The sequence below is a fragment of the Eptesicus fuscus genome, chromosome 13 (assembly GCF_027574615.1).
Source record: "Eptesicus fuscus isolate TK198812 chromosome 13, DD_ASM_mEF_20220401, whole genome shotgun sequence".
NCBI lineage: Eukaryota > Metazoa > Chordata > Mammalia > Chiroptera > Vespertilionidae > Eptesicus > Eptesicus fuscus.
The window spans coordinates 15,634,617-15,654,445 of NC_072485.1; the positions used below are offsets into that span (position 1 = coordinate 15,634,617).

The 19,829-nt window shown below is 44.8% G+C and overlaps 1 protein-coding gene across 1 annotated transcript; it reads left to right on the forward strand.

Annotated features, from left to right (window-relative positions):
• Positions 1-10,790: 10,790 nt before the first annotated feature.
• On the forward strand, positions 10,791-19,452 carry POU2AF3 (POU class 2 homeobox associating factor 3). The gene is made up of 6 exons (XM_054725050.1): positions 10,791-11,169; positions 12,057-12,151; positions 16,148-16,202; positions 16,326-16,328; positions 17,542-17,768; positions 19,078-19,452. The coding sequence occupies exons 1-6, from the start codon at positions 10,791-10,793 to the stop codon at positions 19,450-19,452; spliced, it is 1,134 nt and encodes a 377-aa protein (XP_054581025.1).
• The last annotated feature ends 377 nt before the right edge of the window (positions 19,453-19,829 follow it).

Below are 19,829 nucleotides of genomic sequence, written 5' to 3' on the forward strand. Positions count from 1 at the left end.
TGCCAGTGGGGTCTTTGAGAAACTTTAGTAAGCCATTGCACTCTGAATCTTCTGTTATCTTTGAGGTGTCATTTTTGGCACTGATATTTCCCCTTAAATTACATTAAAAAGTTTCTGCAGATCCATAAAACATACTGATTCTCCTGTTCAGTTTCTCTTAGTTATGAGCTATGTGTGTTCTTTAGTAAAGAGAATTCATAGGATACAATGTAGATTAGGACACATCAGACAAACTTCATTTTATGCCATGTGACTTTAAAGCACTCTCCTTACTGTGGCCTACAAAGGCCCACTGACAGAACTATCACCACACCGGAACGCTTCATTGTCATTAAAGTAGGAAGGAGTCAGGAGACTATGGCTTCATAAATATATAGTTTTGACTTTTCCCTAAAGCATAGGATGTCCAAAAATTAGGTTACTCCAAAAAACAATAGAGGCCCAAACTTATTTTTGATCAATGGTTGCCACAATTTAGCTAGACATTGTCTCTCTGGTGGAATAAACCTACAGTTATTAGAGTGGGTTAGTAGAATGGGCATTCTGTGACCCAATAAGAACAAGCGCGCTGCAAAGGAAATACAGAGAGCAGGACTGCATGGTGGGCAGGAGGCAGCAGACCACAGAACACCCTGAGGCAGAGGCACTTGGAAGAGGGACATATTGTCAGGTGTGGGCCAGCGTTACACACATCTCCCCGGTGAAGGAAGTCCTTGCTGGGAGCTCATTGGTCAGGACTGTACACCTCTTACTGCGTGTGAATGAAGAAACTGACATCTGAAGCAGTCATCTGTCTCATGTAAGTTTGATTGGTGTGAATTCCTTTGCCAATTAAGTTTCCAGAGTAATTTCCATCAAGCAGAGTGCCTAGCTAAATGCCTCGCAGACACTTGGACTTTGCAGTGCATGCATCAAGGCCCACAGGCTATACACACGCTCTCCCTCTTATCTTCTTACCACCTTCCTTTATTCCCTTAACACATTTTCCTCCTGACCCCATGCATATTCCCTCCATCTCCTGGGGGCCCAATGCTCTCATTTTCCACTTGGTTGCCCAAAGCCCCTAAAGAATCTCCATCACACCCCTGAGACAGTGTCCCTAAGCTCTCCCTCAGCGAGGCAGGAGTCCAGAAAATCAAATGGAGACATTAGTTAACACTTAGAAGTGAATAATTGATCTTCCTCCTTCTCCAGGTCTTCTAGAGTGTTTTCTGGTGAAGCAAACACTCTCCTAATGTATAGAACACCCACTGCAATGCTTGGATAGAGAGATTTCCTTTACCTCACACCCCTCAGCACCCTTCTGGGAGAGCATCCCTACAGGAGATCTGGGAGCCTTGTGGTCCTCAGCTGCTGGGCTGCACTGTCCTGGCCCCCAGCCCTACTCCTGCCCTCCTGTCCTCTTTTTCACCCCCTGATCTTTACTTTGCTCCATATTTGCTCTCCAGTGGATTGGGAGCAACATTTACTGTGAGGGAGAGAGCTTCTCTTTAAGTCCACTGAGTCCTGGTTCGCAGTATTCCAGGCAGAGCCATCTGTCATCCAGCATTACGCATACCTGGACAGCAGGTCCGTGCATCAGAAAGAAGAGCTCTAGCCCTCTCTATAGACGTGGGGAATCTTCATCAGGGTCTCAAAGTCATTGAGAATGCCTCTAGATTGGTTGTATAAAATGTATAATAATTACAGTCATCTGTTACCAAGCGGCACACACAATAATGGCTGTGTAAATCGTAAGTATACCCCCACAACACTTGAACTTTAGCTTGAGTATGATGCCGAGTGGTAGGCATGCTCACCTCTCTTTAATTCACAGTCGTCTTCTCACATATCACGTTCATCTCTTCACAACCTGAGTACCTGTTGGTTCTCAGATAGGTACAGCTCAGGAACCAGTGATGTCTACATTCTTCTTAAAGCATTCACACCCTTTTACTGCATTTAACAAAATTAACTTATAGAGAAGGAAACATACACCGGCCCATACTCTAGCTAGAACCCATTTCAGTTGTCTAGTCTAATGCGGATGGTGACAGGGAGTGGTTCTAATAATTCCACAGGGTAAATTATTTTTAAGAATTCTATTTAGCTTTACAGTGTGTTTCTATATTACATATACTTCAATTTGGTTCTTTCATTGTTCTAGGGATTTACAACACTTTCTTCAAAAGTGAAACCAAACTATAAAATTATGTCAGGGAAATTAATTATATTTCCCTATCCCATTTCCCATCTCAGTACTCTCCATTTCCTACTTCATTCCAGAGACTAGCTGCATCTTTTCATAATAATGAGTAATGCCAGCATAAGAAGGGAAAAATGCACCTTCTCCCTCACTCTCCTTCCTTGAATCTGCTGTGCTCTCACTCACAGCTTTCCTGGGGAGACCAGAAAAAATTAGTGAATTTGGGTTCAAGACACCATCTGTTTCAGATCCTTTAAGATTAAGCTGTGATGCCCTGGCTAGTGTGGCTCAGTTGGTTGGCATTGTCCCTTGCACTGAAAGGTTGCTGGTTTGATTCCCAGTCAGGGCACATGGTGGCTTGTGAGCACAATCCCTGGTAGGGGGCATGCAGGAGGCAGCCGATCCATGAATCATGTTGAGCTCTGACATCAATGTTTCTCTCTCTCCCTCTCCCTTCCTCTACCTCTAATGTCATCTATAATAATAGATGCTAATTAGACCAGACGTCCTTCCAAACGTCCTTCCAGACGGCCTTCCGGATAAAGCTGGGGCTGCAAGGGAAGCCCAGGTCCCAGGTACCAGAGGGAAGCCGGTGCTGGCAGCCGGGGGAAGGAAGGCCTAATCTTGCACTAATTTTGTACATTGGGTCTCTAGTTAATAAGAATAATAAAAATATTAAGCAGAGATGGTGATGTCAAGTTCATGCCACTTAAGAAAGCTTACTAGCCCTGGCCGGTGAGCTAAGTGGTTAGTGTTGGCCCACGCACTGAAGGGTCACAGGTTTGATTCCCAGTCAAGGGCATGTACCTGGGTTGCAGGGTTCACTCTCCACCTCTGGTCAGGGCACATTTGGGAGACAACCAGTTGATGTGTCTCTCTCACATTGTTCTCTCTCTCTCTCTCTCTCTCTCTCGCTCTCTCTCTCTCTCGCTCTCGCTCTCGCTCTCTCTCCCTCCTTCCCTTCTTCCTCCCTTCCCTCTCTCCCTCCCACTCTCTCTGAAAAGCAATGGAAAAATATCCTCTGGTGAGGATTAACAAAGAAATAAATGAAATAAAATAAAAATAAATGAATACAATAAAAAAAAGAAAGCTTACTAGATGACAAGATAAAAAAGAAGTTGCAAGCAAAATGTGCCTCTGCAAAATTTGCAATATAGCAAAATAAATCACTGGAAACAGACATTAATCAGAGTAGTAGTTGAATGTATTTGTGTGTCTCTTATAATGTTATACAAACCCTAAAAATGAGAGAAGAAAACCACATCTTTGCCTTATTTATTTAATAAATGCTAATTGAGCGTTATGACTTGCTACAGCTTATTTAATAACACAATATGATGCTACTCTAGTACTGAAGTACTAGAAGTACACTATAAGAAATTCCACGCCTAAACCAGTTTGGCTCAGTGGATAGAGCGTCGGCCTGCGGACTCAAGGGTACCAGGTTCGGTTCCAGTCAAGGGCATGTACCTTGGTTGCGGGCACATCCCCAGTAGGGGGTGTGCAAGAGGCAGCTGATCGATGTTTCTCTCTCATCGATGTTTCTAACTCTCTATCCCTCTCTCTTCCTCTCTGTAAAAAATCAATAAAATATATTTTAAAAAAAAAAGAAATTCCACAAAGAGAAAAGAGTTACTAATCCCAATAGTGAAAGATGCATGTACTTACTTACATACATACATAATACATATAAAAGTATTACTAGTAGCTTTATGATCAACTATTCAATATGTAAATCTAAATAATACATGCATAAGGAGTAAAACATTAGTTATATACTTAAAGAACTAAAATAAAACAGAAACATATTCATAGATACAGGGAATAAACTGACGGTTGCTTGGGGGTGGGGTGAGGAAGAATGGAAGAAAAAGGGGAAGGAGACTAGGAGATACAAACTTCCACTTATAAAATAAATAAGCCACAGGGGTATAATGTACAGCCTAGGGAAAATAATCAGTAATATTGTAATAACTTTGCATGGTGACAGGTGGTTACTAGAATTATTGGAGTGATCATATCATAAAGTATATAAATGTTGAATCACTGTGTTGTACACCTGACACTAATATAATATTGTATGCCAACTATGCTTTAATAAAACTTAAATTAAAAAAATAATTGAAATAACAATAGATGTCCTAGGTTTAAGTCACTTTACATTAGTGATTCTACCAACCACACGCCACATTCTTTCTTTAAGTTATATTATTGGGTTCGGTATCAAGTCTCCTCTCTATTCAAAGCAACAGGACACTGTCCCTCTTATACACCATATTCAATAACTATTGGATCTAGAGAGCTTACATGCAAAATCTTCCACTCCAGCTAAAGAGTGATTCTCTCGCTAGACTCGCCAAGGGGAGGACTCCTGAGTGGCGCTCAGCACCTGGCTTAGTGCCCAGCATGGTGTAGCTGCTCAGGAAATCGTTGTTGCATTGGACTAAAATCATACTACCAAGGTGAATAACTATCTAGCCCCTCATTCTGTGGGTGACCACTCCTCTTCACCACATTTAGCATTTCACAATAGCAATGCTCTCTGTAAATGCTGAGAGTAAGGACATTGAATTTAATGATAATACATTTTAAATAAATAATTTAGTAACTTTAAATGCCTCTAAAAAGAAAAATTACTGAAGATTTGAAGTAGTACAGAAAATTTTTCATATATTCATTCTGTATCTACATGTATTATAATGTTAAGAAGTCTTATAATTAAAAGTTATTCAATGTTTGGTATTATCTACCATGTGATTAAAACAAATATGAAAAATAGATCAGGAAGTTGAATACCCCCAAATCAGACTAAATAGTGAGAAAATCTTCTATAATTGTCTATAAATTATGATACCATGCTATCTTTGATATTTGATATAGAATGTCCTCTAATCATAACTATAATAAGATGTCTGGGTTTGCAATATGCAATATCATTGTCAGTACGTTACAAGCCAAGAGGAAACAACTGTAAAAAAATTTTATAAGTTCCAAAAGGGAAAAAAATGTGGACAAAACAAATAATACCTAAGAATTAGCTCTTTTGCATTAGGAAAATTGTTAGATGTCCCTACTAATCTTCTCTCTAACCAGATATCTTGAATGGAATAATATAAAAGTTTAATGCTTAATGAATTAATTTGGTCATAAGTAAAAGGTCCCTCAACTATGTTATTTCTTAACCTTGGTAGGCTTTTATCATGGTAATCTTTAGATATGTTTTTGTATGACATACATTACATAATAAAAATGTTCAAGTAAAAGGTGAACTTTTCAAGCATTGACTGATGTCACTTTTCTTATTTAAATAATAAATTATTACATGCTCATGGCCCATGGCAGCCTCTGAAAGAAAAATTAAAACTTTGAATATGCTTTATGAAAAGAGATGGACTTACCATAAATCATTAAATAACATCTATCTAATTATCTTCCTGGTTATTTTCATATGGACCAAACATTCACTCTGGGCCCAGTAACTACTTATTTCCTCCATCTTTTTGGAACTTGATATTTCCCGCAAGGTTTGGTAACAGTGTTCCAAAGTAAAAATGAAAAAAAGAACTTTGCATTGATAGAGGTTAGAGCTGTAGTCAAATTTGGAGGGAATAAACCCCCTTTTCCTTGTACTGAAAGTCTTTTCATATTCATGTCTGAGTTCAGTCTCCTACTTTTTTTTTGGGGGGGGGGATATAATGCTCTGCAATGTCATGTGCAGAGCATTATATTACCCCCCAAAAAATAAGTTAAATATAATATAAAATTCATTATATTTAACTGAATTTTAGCAAACTACTAAAATTCAGTTAAAACAGTTAATTTGAAACTTTAAAGAGAAATGTATTCTATTCCCATTATTCTGCATGCTGAGTGACTTTAAGAAGGTCAATGACAAGCAAAAGGGTTTCTGAGCTTAGTGGCCCAGAGATCTGGAAATTATATTTGAAGAACTAGAAAAACTACAGATGGGGAGCCTCAAAAAAAAAAAAAAAAAAAGCCTAGGGTGGGGAGTGGGCATAACTTCTTCAGATTTAGCACTGGGCCTGGTCAGAGCAGATAATCAGTATATGCTTGTTGAATGCATGAATGAATGAATGAATGAATGAAGCAATGAATGACCAAACAAACCCCTAGTGGAGAAGCAGGAGTGTGGAAGTGGGGAAGAGTTATCCCATGTTACTCACTCATAGAGCAGTTGATGACAGAAAGCAGGATTTACTTATCTTTGCATTCCTGGTACTCGATACCATGCATGATACATAGTTGGTGCTCAATTAATACCTAATTGACTGTTGACTCAATCAATAATCATTATATTTAAAGCAATCTAATAGTAGGACAGGTTGCCTGATAAACAGCGAGCATCCATTTCCTCACCACTTTTCTATGGGGGGCCAGCAGCCCAGCAAGCAATGGAGGGAGCCTGGGGCTGGATGACCACCAGCAGGGAAGTTGGCAAAAGACTTACTCCCTCAGTATCGAAAAGATCCCTCCAAACATCTAAACATCAGGACCCTGTGCTATACGTTTAAGCAAGTGAACCTGTTAAAGCCTGTTGGAAGTCCACAATATTTTTCAGCCTTGTATTAAGACCCTAAAATTATTAGCAGGACACCCTAGAGGTGACAGTGCCTCAGGGAGAGAGAAGAGTTCCCAGTCTGAGAAGCACAAACTATAATTAGCATAATTAATAGATCACCCTCCCTTCTGGCCAGTCTCTTCTTAGGGTTCTGGTGTCCTGTGTTTACAGAATACTCTCTAGTCCAGCGGTCGCCAACCGGTGGTCCGTGAGGTCCGAAAGGTTGGCAACTGCTGCTCTGGTCAGTCTGCTGCACTGCCTTAGTCTCCTCACACACCTGACAGTGAAACACACAGCACACCACACTTCCACATGCATACACGCGTGTGTGTTGGCATGTCCTATAGGCAGTATCTTTCCAACATTAGTCCCTACGAAGTAGTGGGCTGACGTTGAAGGTTTGAAAGCCTGTGCTATAAAAGATCGGGAGGAAGGGTTACAGCCTCAGACACATCCCAGTTTGATTCCCAGTCCTGCCATGTCTATGCTCAGTAACCTTGGGCATGTTTCTTGCCCCTCTGTGCTTGTTCCCTCATTTGTGAGATGGTGAGACTATACAAGACAGTGTCTGGCATCCAATCGACACTCAATAAATGACAATTTTTTTAAAAGTCTCCTGTGAGGAACATCCAACTCTCTGGGGTCTCACGGCAGACCTGGTGGCTCCTGGCCTCGTGGCAACACAGGTGTAGAAAAGAGTCGTAGGACATGTCTAGAAAGGATTTTCCCTGGTGCCCACAAGCCTGGTGTTTGGCTGTTGAATATGTGGGTTGGGGTCTGCAATTATAGAAACAGCAGAAACTAAAATCCTTTAATACTGGGCTAAAAAAAATGGGGACTTCTTTCTCAAACTAGGGCCCAGGCCTGAGGAAACCCACTTGTCTGAAGTTGCTGGCCAGCAACAGCATGGGGACCTCCATCCCAGCACCAGGTGCCAACACTCAAGCCCCCAGAACGCTGCCATAGCTCAGGCAGCAGCTTCCTGGCAAAAGGACAGGAATGATGAGAGAGAATCATTGATTCATCAAGGTCCCTACAGACTCGGTGACTTCCAAGGAGCTCATCTCTCGCCCAGCGCTGCCTGCCTTCTCCGCAGGGCAACCAACATCAGCATCAACTTCAGTGATGTTGCCAAGGGAACCTGTGGCCTCCTGCCGTCCCTGTCCATCTCCACGTGGAAGGAAAGGAGGAAGGAGACTGAGCCTATAGAAGTGAGACAGCAGCCCAGGCGGCATGGCTCCGTGGTTGAGTGTCGACCTGTGAATCAGGTCACGGTTTGATTCCTGGTCAGGGCACATGCCCAGGTTGCGGGCTCCACCCCCAGTGGGGGACCTGCAAGAGGAAACTAATCAATGATTCTCTCTCATCATTGGTGTTTCTCTCTCCCTCTCGCCTTCTCCCTTCCTCTCTGAAACCAGTAAAAATATATTATATATACACTAAACAAAAAGAAGTGAGACAGCACCTCAGTACAGGGGGAAACAGACACACACAGGGAGCCAGGGAGGAAAAAAAAAATCAATGCAGGCAAGAAATGGAGGAAAGCAGCCACAGGAAGAAAGACAAAAAGATATTCAGGGGGGAAAAATAAACAAACAGGCCAAACGACAAAGAGGAAGATTTTTACAAGCAAACCAAAAAAATAAGTATGAAACAAAAAGGCAGATGACAAAAGAAAAAAGAAATAATGGCAAAGCTATGAGGATGAGACCGTCCCTAATTCCCAGCTGTTTGCCGTTCCTGCAGAAGGAGCAGTGCCCGGCAGGGCAGGGCAGGGCAGGACTGGAGATGGGAACTGGGGCTCTCAACTCTTCTCCCCTGCTCCTGAGTCTGGTCTCCAGCCTGACTTCCGGCAGGGACACAGCGGGGGCCTGTGGAGAAAGAGGCTGCAGAAGCGGTTACAGATTGCAGCTGTCCTGCCCTCCGGTGCCCAGTGCCACCTCAGGTGTTCCCAGTCCTGACCCCCTCCCCAGAGACAAGGTTTGAGCTGCCAAGCAATGCCTACCCATCACAGACTCTGGTGTCTTGTCACTCAGAGCGCCCTGGTCCCCCATTGCCTTATGCTCCACCCAGCACAGACACATTTGAGGGCATCCAGATGCTTTTCTCATGCCCTTTGGGGCTCAATGCCACTTTTACATTTCAGAGAACTCAGGGGACACAGTAGAGACCCAGGCCCCTCGTCTGGCAGGGCCTAGGAGAGGGCTGGCCCTGGCACTCTCTCCCTCCCTGAACCACATCTGCCTTCAAGCTTCCAAGTCACACGGAAGAGGCACCGGAAGTGCTTGGAGAAGATGACCCAACACAGTCCCAGGTCATTTGTGAGGGGCTCGGGCCTGGACCACCTCCCTCCCACCTCTCACCCTAAAGCGTGAAGCTTGAGTACATCATGTCCTTTCAGCTAACATGAGCAGGAGCCAAGCGTATTCTCATTCCTAAACACAAGCTCCTGCAGCAAACCAGCAGGGATGCTCCGGGAGGAAAAGGGGGAGGAGGGGGGACTTCACCCTGAAGAAACCACCAGCCTCAGAAAATCTCCAGGCTGCCAGGCCATGGGCAGCCCAGCACATTACGGGGGGCAAAGGGTCTTAATGGGCAGGCATTTTGGGGTGAAACCCCAGTGTTTGGGGCCCAGACAGAGAGCAGGCAAAAGGGCAGGGAAGCCTGCACATGGCCAGGTGGGGTGAAAAGGAGATGAGGTGCAGAGCTAAGGCCTCTGCTGGATCTCTGGCCTGCAAGCTGGGCCCAGAGTGACTCCTTGCTATGCCACACCTGCTGGCTGTCATGTTCACTCCCCGAAATGTAAGATTTTTCCCTTAAAATACAGATTTGGGCTGCGGGGATCCGCCTGGCCGGCCAGCCTGGCTCAGGTGCTCATGAAGGACAGCCTAAATCACCCAGGGCTCCTGGAGCTGCCTTTGAGGCAGAAATACTGAGCATCTTTGAGCACTCCTGCTCTGTCTGGGAGAAGGTGGGCAAAATGCTCAAAATAGAGTAAAAGCAAGGGTCAGGACCCAAAGGGGGCTCATTCCCTGTTTCTCTGGACTCTCTGTGGGGTGCCTGTGTGCAGGATTTCTGCAGAAGATAGTCCATTTTGTTAAGCCTTTGAATATTCAAATTGAAAGTACCGCGCAATCATTGATTGTCAAATCATGGGTTTCTAGAGGTTTTAAATACTTGGCATGAGGGGGAAAAAACTCAAACCTATACCCGAAGGTATAAAACATTAATTCTGTTTGTCTTCTGCTCCAGGAACCTGGATGCAGCTGGATGCTTTGTGAAACTTTAAAAATGTTGCATCTCTGCTTCTCTCCTTGCACAGGAGCCCTCCTAGGCGCTGAGTCCCTGCAGCTGCTGCATCCAGCCACAGACCCAGCTCCTGCTGACCAGCATGTCGGGTAACTCAGCTGCTTCTCCGGGGTAGGGTCACGCGGGCCAGGGGTATTTTGGTCTGGGTGTATTTCCACAGCTTTTCCTGCACAGAACAGAGAGGCACAAAGTCAGAGCATAAAAGGGTGTGCCGGGGATCCGGAGAGGGCACGGGCCACACTGTGGCCGCTCCCACACGGCGCCTGCTCCCCAGAGCAGAGGCCCAGATGCCCAGCTAGCTGCTGCGGACGTCTGCGTACCCCGGCCCGGCCCCCGACCCGCCCTTCCATTTTGCCACAGTGGTGACCCGGGGACTTCGCGGCCCGGATTCTGCGCGCCCAAAAGCGGCGGCGGGGGGAGCTAGAGGCTCGCGGTGAGCCCGGGACGCGAGCAGGGCGTGCGGGGCTCACAGAGCTGAACTGCGGCGGTCCCAGGGCGACCCCGAGCCGCGCCCGCAGCCCGCGGAGCCGCAAACCCGGCGAGGAAATCGCGGGAGAGACTGGACGCAGGGAGGACGCGGCCCCCACGTCCTGCGGGCGGGGCGCGGGATTCCCTGGGTCTGGGCGACAAACAGCGCAACCTCCTTTCCGGGGGAGACCCCTAGCTCCCTGGTCCTGGCCTGGGGGGGCTCCCTGCTGTCCAGTTGCGGTCTTAGCAATGACCAGGCGAGGCGCTGGCGGCCTGGCACTGTCGCCAGGCGCCCAGGCTGGCCGCGCGGCCGCCCGAAAGCGCGGGGCCCGGCCCCACCCCGGCGACTCCCGGGCGCTCACTCCAAAGTGGAGGTCAGAGTCGGAGTCGCGCCGGGCTCCTGCGGCCACTCCCGACCGGGAACGTTCGCCCAGCCCGGCCTGCCCGGCCCGACCTACTCACTGCGGCTCGGCGGGGCCGGGGCGGGGGCCGCGGCTGGCCGCTCCCGGCGCGCTGGGCTCCCTCCCGCCGACCCGCCGGTGCGCTCGGCTGGCCCCGCCGCCCGGGGCTGTCCGCCCGGCCCGCCGCCCCGAGGGCGGCCCCTTCCGGAGCGCGGCCGCCCAGCCCAGTGCGCGATCCCTGGGATCCCCGCACCGCTTTCCCGGAACTCGCGCTGCGCGGACTCGACTTGGAGCCTCCGCGCGCGCAGCGGAGAAATGCCTGCCCCAGAAAGGGCGGGGGTGGGGAGAGCCGGGAGGAAGGGGAGCGCAGGAGCGGGACTTGTGGAGGGAGGAGGAGAAGATGGAGAGCAGGAAAGGCGGAGGAAGGGGGCGAGGGAGGGGAAGCACAAGAAAATGATCGGTGGAAGGGAGGGACGGAGTTCCGAGGGCCTGAGCCCTTTACTGGGGTCAGATTGGCAGGTCGCTCGCTGGCCCAAGGAGAAGGCTAGCCCAACCTCACAGCCGGCCCCCGCTGGCTTCCAGACCAAGGGCACGTAGAGGTCGGAGCCTCCCCAGAAGCCACACCTGGCCTGGTGGAGAAGGAAGGGACTCAGATTGCACACCAGTGGGAGCATCAGAGTGGGGTGGGCTAGGTCGGCCGCCACAGGTCACAGAGCATCCCTGCACCAGCGCCAGGTCCCTTTCAGGTCCATAATACCCTCTCCCAGGCCCGCGGGCTGGGCCCAGGTATCCCCAATTTAGCCAAGATGGTGAGCTCCGCTGGCCTGGTTTCCACATTCCTGAACAGAAAATCCTGTGTGCTATTGGCCTAGGGATAGGACCCAATCTGAGGTGGGTGGCCGCACAGATTTCCATATGTTCCTGCCTCTCTTCCTTCACCTCTTCGAGTTTGAGAACTTTTGAGTTTCTTTCCCACTTGTCTTTTAGCATTCTCTTTGTGTTCTCCAAACCTAAAAACCTGGCCTCAGGTGCCATGGTCTATAAAGAGGACCTCCAGACCCCAGCCCGACACCCACCCTCACACTTGACCACTGACTCGGTTGTCTTTCCCCAGAAAAACCAAAGGTGTATCAAGGTGTCCGGGTGAAGATCACGGTGAAGGAGCTGCTGCAGCAGAGAAGGGCTCACCAGGCAGCCTCAGGGGGAACCGTAAGCATAAACCCTTCACTTACTCCCAGCTCTTGTTAGACCTCATTCAATCTGCATCTGGGAAAGTGTAGAGGCCACCCCAGAAACCAAGGCACCACCCCCAGACCTGCCTTCCTCAGCTGGTCTCATTACTTTGGTGCCCAGCTTCATCCTCGTTCACCACAGAAAGCCACAAAGAACAGCTGTGGTATGTCGTGGGGTCAGGATTTGGGGAGCCCATCCCGCACTGATGCTAAGTGAGTAGGAAGGGCTTGCTGATCCTGTGTAGGGAGAGGAGTAGCCAGCAGGTAAGTAGGTTGTTACGCTGTTAGGAAGACAGCGGATGTGCCCTCCCATAAGCAAAGAACATCTCTCCCAGAAGTGTAGGAAGCGCTTCAAGGATAGAATCTCTGGGGAACAGACCACCTCCCTCCTCATTCTTCTGGAACCCAGCCTCTGAGCTCATTTATCGGTAAATCAACGGTCACTAAAAGTTTCCAACAGAAAGGGGCCATGTCTCCTCAGAGGAGACAGCTTGGAATGTAGAGCCACCTCCTTAAGACGTAATGAAGCCTTATGCAGTTCCAGATTATCGCGAGATTAATCTGGACAGTCAGAGTCCCCTGCCACTTATATACATTCTAAGCAGATAGTACTGCCGGGAGCTCTCAGGGCAGTGGCAAAACCAAAGGAAGGAGGTCGGGTTATCCTCCAAGAGAGGGAAATTCCTCACTGAGAGCCTTTGATTGTACAATTGCTTGTGGGTTGGTTTAGATGTGTGTGTAGGACCTGACAGCTGGCACCCATATTGCCAGGATCAGCATTGCTGCGGTCTCCAGCTTATTGGCATCTGCCCCACAACAGGTGTGGTGCCTGGTACTATCTGTGTGACATGCACAACTTCATGAAATGGGCCTTTGTGGGAAGAGGCAAATAATGTAGGGGTGGTGAGCACAGATTCTAGAGCCAGTGGACTGGGTTCAGAGCTCAGCGCCTCTGATGTGTATCCTCTGAGCAAGTTATTCCACCTCTCTTGACTCAGTTTTCTAATCTTTAAACTGGAGATAATAAAATGTTGTGAGGTTCAATGAGTTATTGCATGTAAAGCACTTAGAGGAGTGCTTTTCATGTAATAAGTGCTCAGTTAATGTTAGCTCTCATTATTATTTGTGAAAAGCAGCTACAGTAAAATTACAACCAAGGCTTCAAAGCCAGCTTTCCAGTAACGTTGATCCCCACCCTTTGCTCAGAGTTTAGAGGTTTAGGTGTGAGCTTGCTGTGATATGGCAGGTAGAGCACACATTTTAAATAGGTGAAGTTAGTACCTCCATATGCAGAATTTCAGCTAACACAATAAAGCCTCCTTCCACCTGTAGAGGGCTTTACGGTAGTTCTTTTAAAGTATTGTTTGCACCCTCATTTCATTTAGTTCTTACAATAACCAGGGCAGGTAAGCAGATCAGGGATTTGTATGCCTCTATCACAGCTGAAGTTTCAAGTCTTGCAGTCACTGATGACAAAGCTAAAAATAGAACCAAGGTCTTATTCTTACACACACACACACACAACACTTTCCACCTATTAGTTCCCTAAATTCATCTTTATGCAGATCCAGCTGTGCTGAGCAGGAGTCTGGTAACCTCAACCACCAACCCCTTCAATTCAGAAATAATTATAAAATTAATAAAACCAGGATCAAGGGAACTGCTTCTGGAGAGAAAAAAAAATCATCAAGACGTTCATAACAAAATGTAATCTTTCATTACGGAGCTTTGGTACATGGTAGAATTCTGCTTCAGCTGCACCTGGAGAAGTCCCACCGGGCGTGGCGATTTTATTGCTGTTGGCCTCTGGCAGGTTGGTTTGGCCACTGTTCCCCTGTTAGCTAGCTGCAGGAAGGAAAGCAAGGGTTAAGCATTTCGCTTGTGTATCTAACCAGGATCTGTTCCCTGGAGATGTTTGACTTATTTAAGTTTTTCTCAATCCCCCTCCCACACCTCCCCCCAATAAATAATAAAGCAGTACTTCCAAACTAGTGCCTTGCAGAGGTTGCTTGCATAGTGTATCCGCCCATGCCCTCATAGGCAGGAGTAGCACCACACAGATTATTTAATTACGAGAGCCAGACCTACAGTCCCTTCGTGGGAGCATCAGAAGGATCTGGGATTCCAGGAAAGCTGTGAAGGTATGCTCAGGAGGCAAGGGGGCGGATATCAGGGGGTAATGTGTGCCTGCTTCTTGGTGTAGACTTCTGGCTCCACAGAGATGATCTCTAAGTTGTTCAGTGGTTAAAGGATACCTCTAGGAAGCTTTAAGCCAAGGAGAGAGTTAATTTTATAAAATATACAGAGCAGGAAGAAATGTATCTTAAATTGTCATAGAATCAGTAGTATCCACAATTTGAAATTGTAAGAAGGCAACTGTGAATGGAAGTTATAAACTGAGATAAATATCAGGGTCTCAAACAGTGCCAGGAGAAATGTGTGCGTGCAATATTTGTAAATTTGACTTTTAAAAAAACTTACTTCGGCCAGGCCAGATCAATTTGCAAACAGTCCAGCGAGCGCATGCGTGCCCACACACACAGACACACACACACACACACACACACACACCTTTTACCTTTAGGATAAAGGGGAACGTGAGCTAGTACTTATCAAAATATATAATTTACCCTTTTTTAACCATTAATTTCTTAACAGCCTTGATGTGTTTTTTAAATTGTAGATTGTGGATTTTTGCGCTATTTGAAATCTAAGAGAGGGTTGCCTTTCTTTGTACTCTTGGAGCAAAGTAGAAAGTGAACTCATGACTAGAAAGATAATATCAAGTAGGATATTGTAAACATACCTGAGGGAGATAAGGTGGGGAGGCAGACAAACAGGCCATTGGGGCAAGGGGGGCAGGAATGGGGTTAATGAGAGCCCTACGATGAAGCAGTTTTTAAACCCACTCCTTTCAAGTCCTTTAGCTCAAGCTGCAGCCAAATATTTGCATGAAAAGCTGGTGAAGGATTCCAGCTTCCTGGTTCATGACATTACAGCATGGATCACTTTCAAAATTAACACCACCTCCTGTTTCAGCCGCGGCTGGCGGTGCTCTCCCAGTGGCTCTGTGTGTGGGGGTAAGCACACCCTGGAACCCGAGAGAGAGGTGCGGTGAATCACAGAGCAACGCTGGTCCCTTTAAACGTTAAAGCCAGCGCCTGAAACCTAAAGAAATAATAATAACAAATCCTAAATTACTCGGTTAGTAAAATTATCATTTCAACTAGAAGATACAGGCTGCTTTACTTTCAATAATTAAAAGGAACAATCTCATAAACTTCGAGTATTTATAATAGTGAAAAAAGCAACTTGTATCAAAATGAGTAAAAAAACATACAAAGAGTTGAAATATTTCCTGACCATTAACTAGACTATAGGTAGGCTCCAACTCAATGACTACAGCTTTAAGAAAAAAATATTTTTATATAATTTTTAGTATTTCATAGCTGGTAAGATCATGTGAATATTTTGAACTATCCAGGATTAATAAAGTTAGAAATTGTGTCCTTTGGGGAAAACAAATCCCTAAGGCTAAGGAGCCAGATATTATATGAAAATTTTGAAGGAAATGATTGACTAAATCATAAAAGTTGGGATTAAATTAATTTCATATTGAATGGTTTAATTGAAAGGCACTTTACTGAGTTTTCTGGAATTGTTACATTTCTTGTATATCAAAATCATATACATTAAATTTTGATCAAAATGAATAGCCTTTACATTTTAAGTGGGAGAATCTGATATTAGAAAAAATCCCCAAGCAAACCTAAAAATTAAAACTAATATATATATATATATATATATATATATATATATATATATATGATTGGTTGTCTTTTAACTTTTTTAGAAGAAAGAATCTAGCTTACCTTAGAGCAGAACGCACATAGTTAAGATCAAAATGTCTTAGCTTTCCCTGTGTAGACCTCTCATTTCGCTTTGCTTTATGGTTGTATTCTTGCTTTGGCAGCTGTCCGGAGGGAGCAGTGTCCACCTTTCAGATCCAGTCACACCACCTTCTGCAGGTCAGTACAGCAGCATTACAATTCCCTCAAACACGCTTTCAAAAGTGCATCTGGAAAGTCTTTCAATGCTTGATTCAGGGGTTAAGATAGGCACCACCATTTAATTGCAATCCAACCAATCAGGAGGTGAAAAAGGCATAGTGACTCCAGATGGAAGCCCCGCAAGCAAACAAGTGCAAATGTTTTCTTCTTTCTGAACTGTCTCTTCTTTCCTATCTACTCTAGCCTGAGTTTGTTCTTCTCGTTCATTCCAGTTTCCCATCTCCAAGTAACTAAACTACACGAAAAGATCAGGATTGTTTTTAGAAACCTGTCTTTTGTCTTGTGCCATTAGATGGACTACAGAACACTCTGAGGTCCTAGAATCTAGCTGACAGGGGCTTCCCTCCCCTTCTGTCTTCCCAGAAAGCAGTTCAAACAGCTGAAAGTTTTCTCAGCCCAAAACGAATAACGCTATTATATAAACACTCCTACCTACGCCACTCAACGGCTAAGAGTTTAAAGAGTTCATATACAAGGAAACCTGCTTATGGTAGCTCACCACTGAATTTGCCACTTTCACTTAACCTCAAAGGAACCTTAAGACTTCAAAGAATCCCTCTGATGGACACACTCTAAACCTCTCTTCTTTGAGCGTTTTTTAGATTAAAAACCACAAATTGGGCCTATTAATCCTAAAATGGAAAAGGAGTCACGGTTTCAGAATTATTCTTGTTTGGTATTTAACAACTTATTTTAATTCCATTATCATGTTAACACTAAGAAAATATTTTTGCTTTGTGTAATTTAAAGCAAGTAATACTAATTTGTCCTATATGTTCCTGGTTTCTGCTTTTATAAATTGCTTGGTATTTACATCACTCCTCGGAATTTAAGTAACTTAGTAAGTGTGAAAAGTTTAGGAATGTATTAACCCTAAATCAAGAGAATTATTTCCCATGACACCAGAAGTTTTCCCAACAACTCCAGCTGTTTCAGAGACGTGTGCTTGAACTGCAGGTAGAGACTGAATGTGGATGCTTTTATGGTCCAAGAAAGTGCAGGCGTGAGCCATTATTCTCTGTGGCGGTTAGACACAGGTTGGATCACCATCCTTTTATTTTAGCTCTAGCCACATTCACAGCCAATGTTCATATTATTAACCAGATTCATTTCAATGAAACTTGAATTAGCTAAGGCAACTAAAAAAACCAAATTGCCTGACTGTTGACCTTTTTGGAACTTCATAAGCCCCCTTTTCCCCTAGGCATAGTAAATATTCAAAACGTAGACTAGAACTTCATTCAAATGCATAACTACAAACTTTAAACAGAAAAATCTTTTTTCCTTTCTCTGCTAGTGTATTTTGAACCTGAATCAATTTCTTCCACACCTAATTATTTTCAACCGCGAGAATTTTCCAGTTGTGTTTCTTGTGAAGAAAACCCAAGCTTCCTTGACCAGATCTTGGATTCCTACCTTCAGACAGAGACACATCTGGACCCTTTGCTCAATTCCTCGCAAAGTACTCCACACTGCTTCACGGACAGCTTCCAGGCTGCCCCTTTCTGCTTCAACCAGAGCCTGGTAATTAGCTCAGTTCTTAGCAAAACCTGTTTATTGCGTATTATATGGTTTTAATGCTTTGTAAGAATGTTTGCATTGTCTCCTGAGAAAGCATACAAACACTGTCAACAAGGAAATAATCCAGGGAGCAAGCAAAGAACCATTCACAATTCATTGGAAGTAGAAATAACCACGCATTTCCCAAGCTACTATGGGGCACTATGCATGTAATGTTTTTCAACTCTACAATTATGACATCTCCTAATTGGAAATCATTGATTTAAAAAATGGCCCTTGGATTTGGAGGTTCTTGAAAATGGAATTAAGGTCACATCTACACAGTACCAAACTGTCATTTTGATAAGTGCATTCTGTTTTATTTTGACATTGAATTGACTCTACTAACTGGTTCTTTTAGTCTGGTTTTGGCACAAGAACCATTTGAGTCTGAGATGGTTAGGAAAAATGAAGCTCTCATACTTGAAAAATTTGGATAGTCCATTCTGGATGAATGTCAAACATTTCAAAATAGATTATTTAAAATGCAGTAAGGTTTACTTTAGTAGGATACCAGTTGTTTTAGAAGTTGCGTAGATACTCACAGATTTTTTTTTAACCTTAAAAAGTACCATGTTTTGATGTAAATCATTTTTTATTTCAGTTTGTCAAACATCTGTGTAGGTATCAGACTAAATTTTAAGGGGATAGGAAATGAACTCCACAGAATATGCATACAGGGCCCCCAGTCACCCAGTTCCTACCCAGCTTCCAACTTAGGTTTTCTCAGTAACAACTGTAGACCTGCTTAAGAGAAAAGTACCTTTCTCATCAAGGGACAAAACTTTAGTGAATATAAGAGTAGTTTCACATCTTGGAGTCTCTCAGACACTGGATCATTGAAGGCCCCAGTTCTTCCTGAGTGTGCTCACAGCCAAGGGTGTGGAGAACCGTCCAAGGTGCCACCTGCAGCTTACATTGTGCCCAGAGCTTAGACTGTGGCCCACAGCAGGGTTTGATGAGCAGGTGACTTGAAGCACAATGGGATTATGTGGCTTAAGGACAAAACATCCTCTAAAATATGGTTACAACAAAGGAAGCCAGTGAAGCAAGGCAATTTATTGTTGGGAAAGAAGTAGGTAAATATAGAATGTGGTGTCATGAAATCACGCAATCAGCAAATAAAATTACTTCTACAGGCTTGGGTTGGGTTGGGTGTTTTGTTTCTTTACCCCTAATGTTCTTACTCTGAGTTATTAAATCCACTCTTTTCAGTCCTTTTAATCCTGTCTAAGTTATCAAGCTCTTTGTTCCTTGGTTTTTATTTTCCCAGACCCCAGGGTCACCTTCAGATTCCTCCACTCTCTCTGGCTCCTTAGACTTCGGTTACTCGCCGGCTCATCTACCTTCCTATACACCAGAGAATTACAATTCTACCCCTTCTCTGGACACCAGAAACTGTGGCTATCCCTCAGAAGACTACTCCTACCCTCACTTGCCCTCCCACGCCCAATACGACTGCTTCTTCCCAGCCTCGACCTCAGGCTGCTACTGTGTGTCCTGCGAGGCTGAACACTTGGCCACCATCAGAGCATCTGAGTACATTTCCTGTCCCAGCACAGACTGTATGACCCTGGATCCCTCAGCAGCAGCAGGCAGTGATTTCTACATGCAGGAAACAAACTGTGACATCTGCTACAGCTCATAGAGTTTCATTAACCTGGAACCTGGCATGCATATGTCTGTTTTTCTGCCGCGCCAAATGAGAACTTGTAATAGGCAACCTGTTAACAAAACATCACAGGTGCAGTTTACAGGTCACTATTTTGCATTTTCCGGCGCTGACAGGCATTGAGATGAAGTCCTCAGACCTGGTCACGGCACCACTCCTACTCTGTATGCTTCCAGTGAAAAGTTTTGTAGGGAACATTTAACGGTTTTACTTTTCTGTATCATGAACAAATCCTAATTTTTTTTTTTTACTAATAAATAATTTTGTATTATTAAATGTTGGCTTATTTTTTTAAATTTGAATAATAGTTCCCATTGTTTTGAATAATATCACTTCTGGAAATCACTAATTAT

What these genes read in the sequence shown, in the direction of transcription:
- POU2AF3 (XM_054725050.1), top strand. Translation starts at nt 10,791, where the DNA reads ATGACCAGGCGAGGCGCTGGCGGCCTGGCACTGTCGCCAGGCGCCCAG. An exon ending in GAGCGCGGCCGCCCAGCCCA is followed by an intron (nt 11,170 to 12,056) that starts GTGCGCGATCCC and finishes GTCTTTCCCCAG; the next exon opens with AAAAACCAAAGGTGTATCAA. An exon ending in TCTGCTTCAACCAGAGCCTG is followed by an intron (nt 17,769 to 19,077) that starts GTAATTAGCTCA and finishes TTATTTTCCCAG; the next exon opens with ACCCCAGGGTCACCTTCAGA.